Source organism: Melanerpes formicivorus, unplaced genomic scaffold (assembly GCF_026170545.1).
Source record: "Melanerpes formicivorus ecotype bairdi unplaced genomic scaffold, bMelFor1.0.p_v2 SCAF_1, whole genome shotgun sequence".
NCBI classification, from domain to species: domain Eukaryota; kingdom Metazoa; phylum Chordata; class Aves; order Piciformes; family Picidae; genus Melanerpes; species Melanerpes formicivorus.
The window spans coordinates 52,442,653-52,458,244 of NW_027142353.1; the positions used below are offsets into that span (position 1 = coordinate 52,442,653).

General features: G+C 43.5%; 1 protein-coding gene across 6 annotated transcripts in view; it reads left to right on the plus strand.

The window, feature by feature from the left end:
- KATNAL1 (katanin catalytic subunit A1 like 1) overlaps window positions 1-14,074 on the plus strand; it is a 48,653-nt gene extending 34,579 nt beyond the window's left edge. For all 6 annotated transcript variants that reach the window (XM_068143268.1, XM_068143276.1, XM_068143285.1 and 3 more), the window contains 5 exons: window positions 3,789-3,947; window positions 4,778-4,904; window positions 5,861-5,995; window positions 9,075-9,201; window positions 10,541-14,074. In XM_068143268.1, the coding sequence (XP_067999369.1) occupies window positions 3,789-3,947; window positions 4,778-4,904; window positions 5,861-5,995; window positions 9,075-9,201; window positions 10,541-10,739 (747 nt within the window). In that variant the 3' untranslated portion in view covers window positions 10,740-14,074. The remainder of the gene's footprint in view (window positions 1-3,788; window positions 3,948-4,777; window positions 4,905-5,860; window positions 5,996-9,074; window positions 9,202-10,540) is intronic.
- The last annotated feature ends 1,518 nt before the right edge of the window (window positions 14,075-15,592 follow it).

Genomic DNA, 15,592 nt, shown 5'->3' on the forward strand with positions numbered 1-15,592 from the left:
TTTTGGATGTTCATGCTCTCCTGAGAACAATTCCCAAGACAGCCCTCTCAGTTTGTGCCTGCATTCAGAGGGCAGTGCCTTGTATGAAGGAGCCAGCTGTCTTCCCTGATTCAACACAGGTGCTCTGTAGTTGCAGCCACGGGTTTCTGAGTGTCCCCAGGCTTACTCTTTCTTTTTCTCTGAACTGTTTTGTGCCAAGCAGGCCTGGTTGCTCGCTGTGCTTCCCACTGCTCTGCTAGTGATTGTTACAACAACAAGAAGTAACCCTGCAGTGATTTCATCAAAACACTTACTCCCTGTGGTGCATTTCAGCTTCTTATTGGAATACTTTGGATTAACAGAGCCTTAGAGAAAGAATAAAGAAGTCTTTGTGTTTGTCAAGGATTTTAGCTAGCAAGTAAGTGGCAGCCTCCTAGTTTTCAGAGAGAAAGAGCAACCTGATCCTACGTGTTTCTGATTGCAACCATGCACATCTTGTTTTGCTGAGAGCTCCAGTTCTTGATTTTTTTCCTGTTGTTTTGGGGTTGGATATTTTTGTTTGGTTGGTTTTTAACTGATATTTCTATTGTCTTTATCCCCAGAGAGGTGTTTTTCCCCTGGCTTTACAGCTGGTGTGGCTGCTTTGCAGCTGTGTTATACACATATATGCTGCTACTAGTATCACATGCAAGGCAAGGCTCACTGTGGTAGTTACACAGGAGGTGCAAAGCGATGGGATTTGATTTCATCAGTGATCAGCATGCATAACTGAAGCCAGAATCTGACCTTCCATCCAGAATAATGGAGGACCAGAGCAATATCCAAAAAATTACATTAGTCCCTTGTATCACCAGATCCTGCAGAAAACACCAGGGTCAACTTTGATTTGAATTGAGGTGCGGCTTGTTTTAAAACAGTGAATAAATATGTTTGAAATTCAGAGAGAACAGTAAGTCATCCCTGAACTCCATATCACAGGCTGAGTGATTTTCATCCAGTCCTCCAGGGCTGTACTTTGCCATATTATAATGTGCAGCAGCTGAAATTACAGTATATGTCTGAATGGTGATGGGGGGAAAAAAGAGTCCATTTACTTTTTATGTCTGCTGCTCTGCGTCTTAGGAAACCTTGGGCAGCCTGAGGAGTGACATTGGGCTGTGGGCTGTATGGATGGCGTGTGAACATTCCTGGCTTAATTTACCGATGAATGTATGTGGAGCTTGCATTAGCTAAGTGTTAAATGGCAATAAAGGTATTAAGAGTTAATGGAAAATGGAGTACAGAGAGACTATTGCTTTTGAGTAGTGCATTTTTGAATAATTGCATTCCCGGTTGATTTGTTTTTATAGATCTCTTCCATGTCATTCTTTGTGCATTGTGAAGTCAAATTTTTTTGTGTGTGGGGAACAGATGAAATCTAATTTGCTGTGTGGCTGGCATTTAACAGAGATTTTATTGCTGCATAACTTTATGTAAGTTATTAATTGCGATGCACGTTATGATGTGCTATGCTAATTCGAGCTAATTTGATTACCCTTGCAGCACAGTACAACTTCTTCAGGAAACTCTTGTTAGCATGTAATAAGATCTTGCAGTTAGGAGGGGGAAAAAAAAAGCCAAGCTGCTTGAGCACTGCATTTTCACAGTCCCACGCTTAAAATGACAATGCTCTGTTCTACTGCTGTGTAGCATGGAACAATGTATTGCCCCTCTCCAGCACTGCTGCTGAAAGGGTTGAAAAGACTGTCCATAAGAAGTATATTTAGAAATATTATCAAGAGTGGTTAACCAGGCTCAATACTACAGTCTTAACATGGGTCCTGAGCCCACTGTGTGTCCAGCTAAAAACCTGCTTGTGCAATGATGGGTGAACGGGCTGAGCTGCAGAGATATGTCTCTCTTAAGAGAGTCTCTTTAAGAGCAACAAAGTTGGTGAGGGGTTTGGAGCACAAGCCCTATGAGGAAAGACTGAGGGAGCTGGGGTTGCTCAGCCTGGAGAAGAGGAGACTCAGGGGTGACCTTATCACTCTCTACAACTACCTGAAGGGAGGTCGTAGACAGGTGGATGATGGTCTCTTCTCCCAGGCAGCCAGTACCAGAACAAGAGGACACAGTCTCAGGCTGTGCCAGGGGAGGTTTAGGCTGGATGTTAGGAAGAAGTTCTATACAGAGAGAGTGATTGCCCATTGGAATGGGCTGCCCAGGGAGGTGGTGGAGTCACCATCACTGGAGGTGTTCAGGAGGAGACTTGATGGGGTGCTTGGTGCCATGGGTTAGCTATTTGGGTGGGTTGAATTGGTTGATGAGTTGGACGTGATGATCTTGAAGGTCTCTTCCAACCTGGTTTGGTTTATTCTAAGTAAAGTTTTTTCTTTGAGGTAGACCACAGGTGGAAAGACACACATTATGGGTTTGTCAATGTTAAGTTTGCAGTTGGACTCAGTAGTCTTTAAAGATTTTTTCCAACCTAAATGATTTTGTAAGTCAATGATGCAGGTGCCAACTTGGGACTTAACAATTATAGTTTAGTGTTCTGGTTTAAATCTGATTAATCACTGGGGTTCATAGTAGGCTTTTGTGAGACTGAGATGTTGTCTACCTGAGCTACAGTTGCTTATCTGTAAAAAAAACCAACCAAAATAAATAAACTAGCAAGACTCTTGTGACATGAAAAAGTATGGTGAGGATGGTGCTTCATCCAGTACTTAAGATGCAGTAGTATGGCTGCAGAAGTTCTGAGATGCAGAGATTAAACAGTATGAAGAACCATTGTATTCAGTGAATGTTCCTGTGCTTATTTAAGTGTAAAAATCAAGCAGACTGATATGTACACATCAGCAGGACTTCTGGCAAAATGTTTTTTTCTACATAAAAATGCTCTAGTGAGGGAGCAACTTTCTGCAAAAGCATTTTGGTTTTTGTGCAGCTTTCTTTGTGAAGAGGCCATTGTTCCAAAAAAAAACACTGTCTTCATCTGCCTGTGCATCCCTGCATGAGAAGGCCTAAATTTATGTCCAGGTTCTGTCTGATTCAGAGCAAGGTTGTAAATCTGTTGCCTGTTTCCCAGGTGCAGCAACACTTAACTGGCTTTTGTGATTCAGACTCGGGTGAGGTGGTAAAACCAAACCACATTCTTCCACGCTGTTCTTGACAGCAGGATTCTTTTTTGTTTTCCATTGATGACCATTAAGTTGTCAAATGATTTAAATACATATCTTGTATCAAATTGAGATGCAATATAGAGCACTGTTGTGGGTTGAAATTTCCCCCACCACCACCATTAACTTTGCCAGACCAACTCAGTTGGAAGCAAATGGAAGCTGTATTTACAAGCAAAACTACATTCTACAATGGAATGCAATGAATATGTACAGAATATACAGTATTTACAATTAACAAACAACACAACCCCCCTGGTCAGAGATCAGGGAAACTGTCCCTCTGTCCCCTCATCCCTCTCTTCTCCAAGGGAGAAAGGAGCAGCGAGAAAAGTAGCGGTTAGACTTAACCGAAATAATGCAGCCAAGGTCAGCCAAAAGCAAGTTAATCTCTCCCGAGTGAAACAAGCAGAGAAGAGATCAGAAAAGAGAATTGTTTTAGTACAGTCTTGTAGCAGATATTTCTCCAATGAAATAGTTTAGAATGATCTTTAGTTTTTCTTTTTACCCCCAGTAGTGATTCATTTGTGTTTTTCTACTTTTCCGCTCAAAATCTGTAATGAAATTTTAAAGGCATAGCCTAAAACTACCACAAGCACCCATTGCAAAGTTTCTTTGTTGGTGTTGCTCACCTTTTTTTCCACCTTTCAGGGCGTGCTGATGGTCGGTCCTCCTGGCACTGGCAAAACAATGCTAGCGAAAGCTGTTGCTACAGAATGTGGAACAACGTTCTTCAATGTGTCTTCCTCTACCCTGACATCTAAGTACAGGGGCGAGTCTGAGAAGCTGGTCCGCCTCTTGTTTGAAATGGTATGTCCTCGATGATGTGATCTGAGGATCACTAAGGTGAGAAAGGACATCTCTTTTGGTTTCCTGCCCCTTCAGTAGCATGTTGGAAGCACGGAGTTCATTGAATTCACACTTCTTCAGCCAGTTAGGAAGATGCACTCTCTATGTTTCCATCCTTTGCTGATTGTTGAGGATTAAGAAGAAAGCGGTTGATCACCCATGTTTAGAAGAGCATTTTCCAGACTAACTGTAGAATGGTGTCCTTGACAAAAGTTCTTATTTGGTTGTGGGATAACAAGCCCAGAGGAAGTAGATTTGGAAGTGGAAGGGATTTGGAACTGTTGCTCTAGAAGCAGTGCGTGTTTTAATTGTTTCTGTTCCAAATGATGGACACAAGCCTCTCAGTGAAGTTGTGGGTGTGATCTGTCATGAGAGGTATGTGAAGAACATGCCTATGTGTACCTGTATGAGGAGTCATTCACCTCTTTGCACTGCTACAATACTCTGTTTAAACCTGTCATGCTGAGCTCCTTTCTGTCCTCTGTGCTTACCCCTCTGTAGCACAAAAACTTGGACGTGAAATCTGTCTGTATTTTGTGTTCCTTTTCCCCTTTGCAAGACCGGTTGCTGAGGAGAGCCAACCAGCAACACCTCTGATTTAAGGAGCACAATTTAAAGTGTATAAACGTCAGCATTTGCCAGACAGTTAGCAAATCAAGACTTTGAATTACATTCTTGGGGCAGGCAGGGAAAATATGTATGTAGTATGCCTGGTGGGACTGGGTCATGGTCTGATGAGGGCCTGTGCTTGTGGGTGCAGCCTTAATAGCAGTGTTTCCATTTGAATCAAGGCAAGGTTTTACGCTCCAACAACAATCTTCATTGACGAGATAGATTCCATGTGCAGCCGCAGAGGCACGTCGGACGAACACGAGGCGAGTCGCAGAGTCAAGTCAGAGCTGCTTGTGCAAATGGATGGTAACAAGTGTTTAGATCTGAGTCTGGGGCTGGGATGTTGTTACTTTACAGATGGGAATGTAAGAACTTGAGCAATCTAGCAATTCTGGCTTTGTGGATAGGGCAAGACTACTGCAGGACTTGAGAGAGGTAGTGTATTTTTGGAGTTTCCAAAGGCAGATAACTGTGAGGAGTGTCCTGCTTTGTTTTTGTCTGAAATGGCCATTTCACTGGTAAGTTGGAAATTGATATTTAAGAGACATTCTAGGAGAAGCAGATAATGGCGATTTGTGTAGTTTAATGCAGGTCTTTAATTGTGATCCACTTCAAACAACTTTCTCCCCTTCACTAGAGTCTCCAGCTCAGGGACTCCATTGTGAGGTGTGATTTTGCTGTGCTCTCTGGTGGCAGCTAGCTAGTACCATTTTAGCCAGATTTAGTATCTCTTCTCTTGTTATATAGCAGTGGTGACCATCTGAGGAATCAATATTGCATGGTGTGGTGGGGTTTGATAACCACCTCTGTACTGCAGATGCTGTTTAACTACTCTTTATAATGTCCTCTATCATGCAGGTTCATTGTCCTAAACTCAGGGTAGACAGCTTTTTGCCCCCAAATGATAATTTCTTTGCAGTCCTCATTTGGGAGGCCAAGGAGTGATTTCTGTGTCTTCGAGAGCCAGGATTGACAGAGATGCCCCTTTTGGTGGGACTGGTAGCGCTGCACTTACATAATGACTGTTACTAGCACCGTCAAAGAAATCCATCCTCTGACTCAACAAAAAAACTGACTGTCCCCCTCTCTGTGACAATGATGGCCTTGTCATACCTAAGCTATGGGAAGTTTGGAAAGGGACACTAGGGCTTTATAGTGCTGTTGCTTAGCTTTCTCCAGGCTTTTGCAATGCTTTTTCTTGGCAAGCATCTCGATCAATAAGAGGGGCGCATTGAAATTGCTCTGAACTGTTGTGCTTGCAGGGGTAGGTGGTGCTTTGGAAAATGATGACCCTTCCAAGATGGTTATGGTATTAGCTGCTACAAATTTTCCCTGGGATATTGATGAAGCTCTCCGACGGAGGCTGGAGAAGAGGATTTATATACCTTTGCCCACAGGTATGTTTGCTCTGAGCATTTTCCTTTAAAATGGCCTTTGCAGAGGCAAGCTTAGAATTACTGCAGGACTGCTGAGTTTTGAAGGAATCTTAATGTTTTTGTGATGAGCAGTGAAATTCAGGGGTTAATCATTTGGCTGGGTCACATTATTTTTAAAGAAAGTGAGAGAAAGGAGAAAAAAAAAAACCACCATAACAAAACCAACTACTAGCTTGAGGGCTTAAAAACAAAGAGCTGTGACATTTCATTGCAAGGCCATTGATGGCTGCTTACAATTGGAAAGAGAGTTAGTTTTAATGAGCCTAGCGTTATTTCAAATGTTTAACAGTCAGTCCTTGAGCGATCATCAAAGGCAGCCGTTGGACATGTTCAGAAATACTGCAACTGCACTCTCTGCCCTTGCAGACAAATGCAAAGAAGTGGATCCGTGAATTTTCACTCACAGGCTTAGTTCATTGTAAATCAGGGCTTGCTTGCCTTTGTGACTGTGCTTCCAGTCACTCAGAATGCAGCAGGCTGATTGCTTTCCTGCCCTACAACGTCTCAGCTTGCATTGTCTTCCCCAGCTGTCATTCACCTGTCCTATTAATTTTGAGATTCCTATCACTTGAAGTTTGCATAGCTTCCTTTCTTCTTGGTACAGTGGATGCCTCATCTCCCTGCATGAGCACTCAAGATAACAAGATGCGTGTTCATGGTGACAGCAGTGGTGATTGAATTTAGCAGGTATAAGGACACTTAATAGTTCTACAGCTTGTCTTTGCAGCTTACAGCTGGAAACAGCTCCTAACAGGATGCCTGTCTTTATGACCAATTAGTTTAAAATCCTATCAGCTCTTGCTCTTGTTTCCAATTAAACCAGGTTGTTTTTTGACACAGTGTGTTACACACTGGACAACATACAAGCTGGGCTCCAGTTTAATTTTCAGGATTATGGTTCTGTTCCATCTGTTCTGTAAATAAGAATATTAGGCTGTTCTGGGCATGTCTAAATGATACATTCTTAACTGTGCTGTGTGATTTGATATGGTTAGGCATGTTAATGGAGATATATGTCATATACCTGTGTATTGTGGAATTTGATGCAAGCATATATTACATCAATTCCTAGCACTGACATAGGCTGGGCAGCAACTGGCTTGAGAGCAGCCCTGAAGAAAAGGCCTTGGGGGTGCTGGTGGATGGGAAGCTCAACATGAGCTGCCAGTGTGCACTTGCAGCCCAGAAAGCCAATCACGTCCTGGGCTGCAGCAAGAGAAGCATAGCCAGCAGGTTGAGGAAAGTGATTCTCCCCCTCTACTCCACTCTGGTGAGACCCCACCTGGAATACTGCATCCAGTTCTGGAGCCCCTGTAACAAGGAGGATCTGGACCTGCTGGAATGTTTCCAGAGAAGGGCCATGAGGATGATCAAAGGGCTGGAGCACCTCTACTATGGAGACAGACTGAGAGAGTTGGGACTGTTCAGTGCAGAGAGGAGAAGGCTTTGAGAAGACCTTCTTGTGGCCTTCCAGTCTCTGAAGAGGGTCTACAAGAAAGCTGGTGAGGGACTTTTTAGGGTGTTGGGTAGTGATAGGACTAGGGGGAATGGAGCAAAATTTGAAGTGGGTAGAGTCGTGTTGGATGTTAGGAAGAAGTTCTTCCCCATGAGGGTGGTGAGACACTGGAATAGTTTGCCCAGGGAGGTTGTAGAAGCCACATCCCTGGAAGTTTTTAAGGCCAGGCTGGATGTGGCTCTGAGCAACTTGATCTAGTGTGGGGTGTCCCTGCCGATGGCAGAGGGGTTGGAACTAGATGATCCTTGAGGTCCCTTCCAGCCCTGACAATTCTATGATTCTATGATTATTCTATGTTTCATTTTCAAAATACTGCAATGACTTCCTTAGCCTCATAGCAATGATTAGAAGAAAGTTTTCTGATACAGGATGTTCCCAGCAGGTGTGCTGTGTGTACAGTGTGTTCTGTAAATAGTAAATCCCCATTTTATAGCTAGTGCCAACTGTGTGTGATTGATAACTCCATATTCTTGACAGTTCTGCAAAGCACACAAACCCAGCAGCTTTATACAAGCTTTATAATTTCTTTTGTATTTCTCCTCCCCCAAAAATTAAAGGAAAAAAAAGGGGTGAGGATTATCAATAAATAAAACATAACTGTGAACACTTCCTTAGGACTTTTAGCCTTTTCTACTACTGCTTAGGATTGTCCTCTTTTCTAGGTCATAAGAAATGGTCACTGTGGAAATAAAGATGCTGAGTTGATAGATTTTTTTGGTGCAGTGGAAGCCAGGGAAGCATTCAACCCCTGCTTGAACATCCCTGTGTAGAGTAACACTGAAGCTTAAGCTGTCAAATGTGAATTCCCTTTTTATAAGCCTAGGCTGCTGAACACATGCTGTCCCTGAATGCACAAATGCAGGTGCCCTCTACAAGAGCCGTGGCTAATGAGCTGTGTAAGTGCTCATTTACACAACTGGCTATCACTGTGTGTGCGTGCTGCATCCAGGTCTGAAAGTGGGATACCAGCAGATTTTGTGTTATAAATATATTAATATATATTTATTCTATGAATGTATCTGTTTTCTATCAGGCTGCAGCAGCTTTCTTGGGTCCCAACTGAGTAAAATGCTTAAACATATGCTTAAAGTTCAGCCTATTATTAAGGGGGTTGCGCTGTCTGAAGCTCTGTTAATAGAATCCTCCTTGCGGTCCTCATGAAACTGCGCAGTGAGTGAATCCAAAGGGATGGGAGAAGAAGCAGACATTTGTAAGACTGTGCTTTTGTGCCCTTGGGTAGTATGTGACCAAATGCTTTGTCACCTGAGACATAACCGGCATTTTTAATGACCTATGACTTTGAAATGTGTCTCTGGAGCATGCTGTCTTAACATGCAGCTTTTAACCATATACTTCATTGTATTTGATTGCGCAATTTACTGTGATGTATTCTGTCTCTTTTCTTATGTTAAATCCTGTTGTTTATATTTTTCACTGAAACATCTAAGTTGTGTTTGTATGTTTGGTTGGGTTTTTTTTAATGTTACCCTTCTAAGTCTTCAAACAACTCCTTTTGTGTTGTAGCAAAAGGCAGAGCAGAACTACTTAAGATTAATCTTCGGGAAGTAGAACTGGATCCTGATATCAGCCTTGAAGAAATTGCAGAGAAGATTGAAGGCTATTCTGGTGCTGACATCACTAATGTTTGCAGGTAGCTCATTGTCCTTAATTTGCAAATAAAACTGCAATGAAGTCATTGTTTGCATCCCATGATGAAAGGCAATACCCGCTACAGCTGAAACCATGCTGAGAGTGTTGAGGCTCAAATCTGTTTTACTGGAACCATGTTACTGCATTACTGTCACTGTGGAGTGGTCTAAAGATGATAGAGTCTCTCTGTGAGATGTGGTTTTCTTGGATCTGAAGAGGAAATAAAGAATTTTCTGAGCAAATTTCTTGTTCTGTATTCACTGAATTTGTCTGCACTGGTTAATGAAGTGCAAACCAGGTTTGGATTATTCCTTCATTTTTCAGATCCAATGAGTTTTAAGAGCTAGAATTTTGTGATGCAAAGGAACCTTTCATAGAATAATTCTTCAGGACTTCTGTATGCTCTGTGCTTGGTCAGCCCCCAGTCCCTTTCAGTGTCAGGGTCTCTGCCAAGAGAAATTGATCCTTTAAGAACATAGCTTGGGATTTACTTATTTTTTTTCCTCCCCCTGCTGCTTTGCTGAAATTATGAAACGACTCCATGGTTTTCAAAACTTAGTGTGTGTCACGCAGTGCAGTGGTTAAATTACCTGTTCTCCCCGAGGCTTCTGTTATCTCTTGCTGGGAAAAACCTGGGGAAAGAAGAAAAAAAATGTAATGTCAGACTGCATGTGGGCTGTGGTGTGAGAAATGAGCAGTGTTTTCCATGCCAGTGGGCCATGCTGGCAGCATCTGAGCCGAGGAGGAGTCACGAAGCAGGTAGAGCATGAGGAGCCACAGGCACTGGTGACCTCAGCCCTGCAGGACCATGTGATGCTAGTGTCTGATGCCTCCTGCTCTACAGATTCAGGTGCTTTGTGCAAGCAGGCAACAGAGCTGTGCTGCATTCCAGGCACTTGCTGACTGTCCTTTTGGGCTACACGGAGCAGAGAAGGCTGACATCTAAGAGGAACAGTGTGCAATAGCCAGGCTACCTTAAAAAGGAATAAATATTTGAGTGCAGTTCCTCTCCCACCCTGCCTGTTCCTGCACTGAGACTGTAACATTTAATCTCTATGAATCATTGTAAAAGGTTTTCAGTTTTATATTCTTAATTATCTCTGCACATTTATTGTATGCTCAAATGGATTTTGTTGCCAGTGCTTTCTGTATGTTGAATTAATGTAGTGATCTGGGAATATGGAAGCTAAGGAAGATGTGAACTGCATCTTCTAGGGTAAATAAATGCTCTCTTAAGTGTTCCTGCAAGTGGTTTCTAGCGAGAGAATACAGTCAAAATTCATAGGCTTACAGCACATGCTGCTAGCTATTAATTCTCTGCTATTGTCCTCTGTTTCCAGGGATGCCTCTTTAATGGCAATGAGACGACGTATTAACGGCTTAACTCCAGAAGAGATTCGTGCACTTTCTAAAGAGGAGCTTCAGATGCCAGTTACCAAAGGGGACTTTGAGCTGGCTCTGAAGAAAATCTCCAAATCTGTTTCTGCTGCAGACCTGGAGAAGTATGAAAAATGGATGGCGGAGTTCGGGTCTGCTTAATCTCAGCGACAGCTCCTTTGCTAGGGTTCTATGGCTTTTGTTGTTTTCACTTGCAGAATGAGTTAGAAGTCTTTTTCAAGGTTTAAGAAAAGGTCTGTCTGTGCTCCCATCTCACTCTTTTCTGATGACAAGATCTTTTAAACTCCAAGAAAGCTAATATTGTAAAAGATGTTTTATCTCCGAAATAGCAAAATAAGGCAAACAGGAAGGGAAAGTCATACTTGTGAGGATAATCTTTTTCCCATGAAGAGCAGTGTTACTTAACTCCTGCTGCAATCAATAAATCAGCTGGAGGATGTGACTCCAGAGGAGTTAACAAGGGTTTGCTGTACCCCCTTCTCTTAAGTGCTACTCTTCTGTTGAGCTCCTGACTCTGCCTCTCTTGAATGTGTCATCGAAGTTACTTACTGCTCTCTCTCTGCTGGGATACTCGGAGCAAAGCCTGCGGGTCGGTTGGCATTGCACAGAAGAAATGAGGATCAGTTTTCCATCAAGACGTGGGCTTGGCTGTCCTCTTATATACATCCATTTGGAACTGATGCCTCTTCAGACTGTACTGATGTTACTTGTGATGACTTCTGATGGAAACAAGAGGAAGAAAAAAAGGCCTTGCTTGCTTTCAGTCCACAGTTATGCTTGATTTCTGAACATAATTTGTACCTGTTTGACCAGCAGGCACTTTGACTTAAGTTGCATCTTGCACTTTTTTGCTTATGTACCATCCTGTACTTTGTCTGGATAACATTATTTAACAACCAAGAGCGTAGTACAGGAGAGACACTAATGTGAAGGCTGCCTTTAAAACGTAAGGCTGTCCATAAGACGTGTGGTTGTGGACTTCCACTTCTTCTGATTACACATGAACTGTTTCCTGGCTTTACTAGGCAATGGAATTTGCACCTGTTTGTGTTACAGAACTGTTCATGCTTAATTTTTTTTATGAAGATTTTTTTTTAAATGTATAAATGTTACTGATTTAGGGGAGAATAATCTGTACAATCTCTCTTACTTGTTTCTTCCCTTCCCGCATACAAGTGTAGGGATGAGAAGGGTTGGGTTAGAAACTAGCAGGAGAAATCCTCTCTTTAGAGTGTAACTGTCACACTGACTGTCCAGCTTTTCACAGACTCAGGCTGTGAGTCTGACATATGAAGGTTTCCCATGGTAGGAATGAGAAGAGGTCAAATTTACAGAGGAATATGTGAGCTCTCAACTTTTTGGTGTTTTGTTTTTGAGCTGAGCCTGAAGTATCTTGGTGGATGTGAGCTGCTGTGCGGTTCGGTAGATATTCTGCTCTTTGGCTCTCTGCTGAGGATCCTAGTGGTGTAGCCAGATGTGGCAGACTGCTGGAGTAGGAAACATATAACACCTCCCCTTGAATGGGAACGTGTCCTTATTTGCTCCTTTTTACTAGTACTTGGAAGTTCCCAATAATGTCAATAATTCCTCTCATTGGTCTCTTGGACCGTGATATGTGAACCACTAAGGCAAGTGCTGCTCAAGCATGTTTAACTGTTCAGTAGCAAGGACTGTCAGAGTGCATGCTTGGCAGCTCTGCAGCATCTCTCTGATCACAGGAGTGACTTTCATTGCTGCTTTCTCTGACAGTATTCGTTTTTTTCTTTGTATGTGAAGACCACATCTGAGATTGACCCTATCATTATAAAGGGCTGTCCAATTTGCATGGGGAAACACCATGGAGGTTCTGCCAGTCTTAGATCTGACATGAAGTTCAGTCAGGGCTTTATAGTGTCTTTCCATGGGTATGCCAGAATCTTCTGGGGCCTCTAGGCTGGTTGAAACACATCTGCTGTTTAATACCTTTCCAAGAATAGAGAATCTCTGCTGCCTTGCATTAGACCCTGTTCTACTCTGGGTCAGGGAAGGTACTGCAGAAAGATACCAGCTTGTACCCTCTTTGCCTACAGGGAGAATAACTGCTTCTTTCCTGACCAGTTTGTACTGACTGCACAGTAGATAGAGTCCTTGGGATTCACAGAACCTGTGGCTGTCAGACTAACAGGAACAAGTTCTCTCTGCATTGAAAGATGAGCAGGGTGAAACCATGTTGAATCTTTATACAGGGCTAGTCTGTGCCTCCCAGGGAGTAACTGTACTTTACAGAGAGAAAACTCTGCAGACATTGCTACAGTCTATTATTTCTTCCTTTGAAAGTTGTAGGATACAGCCCTTACTCATTTGTTTTACTGCAGTGGAAATTAGTAAAGCAATGTAAATCTTTTGTGGCCAGTGCCAGATTAGCACTTCATGCTCTCTCACTTGCGAGGCCTTTACTGCCCAGGGAGCTTAGTCTAGGCAGGCAAGATCTGGAAGGTAGTGGACACAAATACCACTAACTTGCAATGTTCATCTGCCCAGGAGCAGTGCTGAGACACAGCAGTTGCTGTTTAGAAGGATCTAAGTACCGCCCTGCTCAGTTTCGTATTGCACGCAGCAGTGCTCTTCCTCCTGTCGACAGCACAGCCTTTAGCAGCAGTGTTGTCATTTAGCTCTTTCAGAAACCTTCTGCTTTAAGTTATTAAACTTCCCTCTTGGATTTAAGCAAAATTCTCTGTACTGGGCATTAAGAAGAATTCTTCAGGTGCTGCAATCTTTAAAGGTCATGATTTGTATCCCAAATATTTTTCCTATACAGATCCGTTCATCCCTTCAGTGCTGCAGAGCAGAATAGTGAAAGTTTCCAGGCTCTAGATGTTTATAAGTTCAGTGGTTGTGCCCAAGCATTTATGCCTGTGATTTGGGCCCTGGTAGACCAGGCACCCTGCAAGACAGAACGTATCCCTTCCCTGCTGAGGCTTTTCAGTGTGGGGATGTGACTGTATGCTGACCCTTACGTGTTTAGCAGGTCATGCTGGTGCGCTCACCTAGGTGGGCTTGGAGATTGGGTTATTGACTCAAGGGGATAGCTAGCAGCGGTGTGCAGCAAGGAGCAACCAGGGAAGAAAGACTAGACCAAGAGTGGCAGCAGCTCAAGGCAGGATGAGTGTATGGCTCAGTCCATTTGTGTCTCAGTGATGGAAATACTCGTCTAGGGATGTTGGATTCCTCAGCCTGCTGTGACAATTTGTTCAGTCTGTGTGTGTATGATGTGTGGAGCTACATGCACACGAGCGTGCATGTGTATACATAGGCACACGACATGTGGTGCTTCAGTAGTTTCTGTCTCAGTTACATTAAACCCCGTATTTTAAAGCTGTGTTTACGTCACTCTTTCAGAACATCTGTGAAGGCCCTCTTGGGTGGCACTGTTCATTTTTGTACAATAAGCAATCTGGTTGTATGAAGTAATAAATGTACGTGCAGAGTCTGTTTCACTCGGGCTGGGCTGTCAATGCTTTGCTGCTAACTGCTTCCAAAGGCTGCCATACAATGCAGATCATTTCAGCATGTCACAGTGGTGTTGGACTCACCAAAGTCCTGGACAGAGAGCAGTTAAAGCAGAGTCTGGGGCTTTTTGGAAAGCGCTGTCAGCATTGCTTTGCCTCTTAAATTTGCCTTCCGTTGCTACAAGCTATAAAGTGGAGAATGCTCCAGTGCCCAGCACATGAAAGGAGGGTGGGGGAGAGGAGAGCAGAGGCCCCAGCAGATGTTCAGTGTTAGCACCTGATTCAGACCTCACAGAGCTGGGCAGGATTTTTTTTATTGCTTGCCCTTGGGCTGGAAGTAAAATCAGGCTGCAGAGAAGCTGTATCAGCAGCTGCCTGCTAACCAGAAGATTTTCAAGAGCGAAACTTCTGTTAGGAAAGAGCTTTCAAACTTAGAAAGAGACCCCAAGTCTCCTGGGATTGAGTTGATTATTTGAATTTTCTCACTAACATCCTTATGAAAAGAATGTGTAGTCTCCAGTGTTTCATAATGCCTCAAACATGAAAGACCAAGCAAGGGAAATTGCTGATCAAGGGATTTCAGGAGAGGTCAAGTCTTTGTGTAGAAAGTTCAGCTCACCCCAGTTTAAAAGACTGTGAAATAGCAAAGGTTCACTGACTTGTTCTGATCATGATAAAGATGAAAGTGTTTGTGTGCTGTAAAGAAGTCCTCCATCAAGCAAGCAGAGACTTTGATGCACAATCAGGCATGAGGAGATGGAAGCAGCAGAGGAAATAGTGAAAACATTTCTATGTCTGTTTTTGGGATAAGCCACCCTGAATCTGATTGTGGAGTGCATTTTTTGTTGGGTTTTTTGGTTGCTGTTTTGTTTGTGGGGGGTGGGGGTGGGGTGTTGTGTGTGTGTATGTTTTGGGGTTCTGTGGGGTTTTTGTTGGATCTGCAGTGATGAACTTGCAGGTGACACTGTGCTGTCAGGGAGCAAGCAGCAAGCCTGGGAGTGCCAGAGCGGCGCGCTGTGAAAAGTGGGTGGCAGGACCAGGCTGCGATCAACGCTGTAGGTGCAGGCTGCCGCCAAGCCGGGTGGAAGTAGTCTCAGTAGCCCCCTGATGGAAAAAAGACTGTGCAAAGCCATCCATGTTGGTGATAGCAAAGGCATAGAGATGCTGCAGTTCAGAGAATGTGTCACACAGTCTTCTTCCCCTGCTCGTGGAAAGTGTTTCCTGAGAGCACTGTGTGAAAGCTCGGCCATGGCTGTGCATGCCTCGGTCACTGGTCTTTCAGAGCTTGCCATCCTCACTAACCCTAGCTAATGGAGCTGCAGCTGCAAGTGGTGTTCCCACCTCCTACAGCACGAGGGCATTTGACCTTCTCTGCCTTCTAAGTCAGCCTGGTTTTGTCTACTGGTTGTGACCTGTTCTTCTGACCCACTTACCACACACAGGGTTCTTCAGTACCTATAACAGAGGAGCTCCTTTTGAGCAAAACAGAGCTGTCTTTTGATCAGC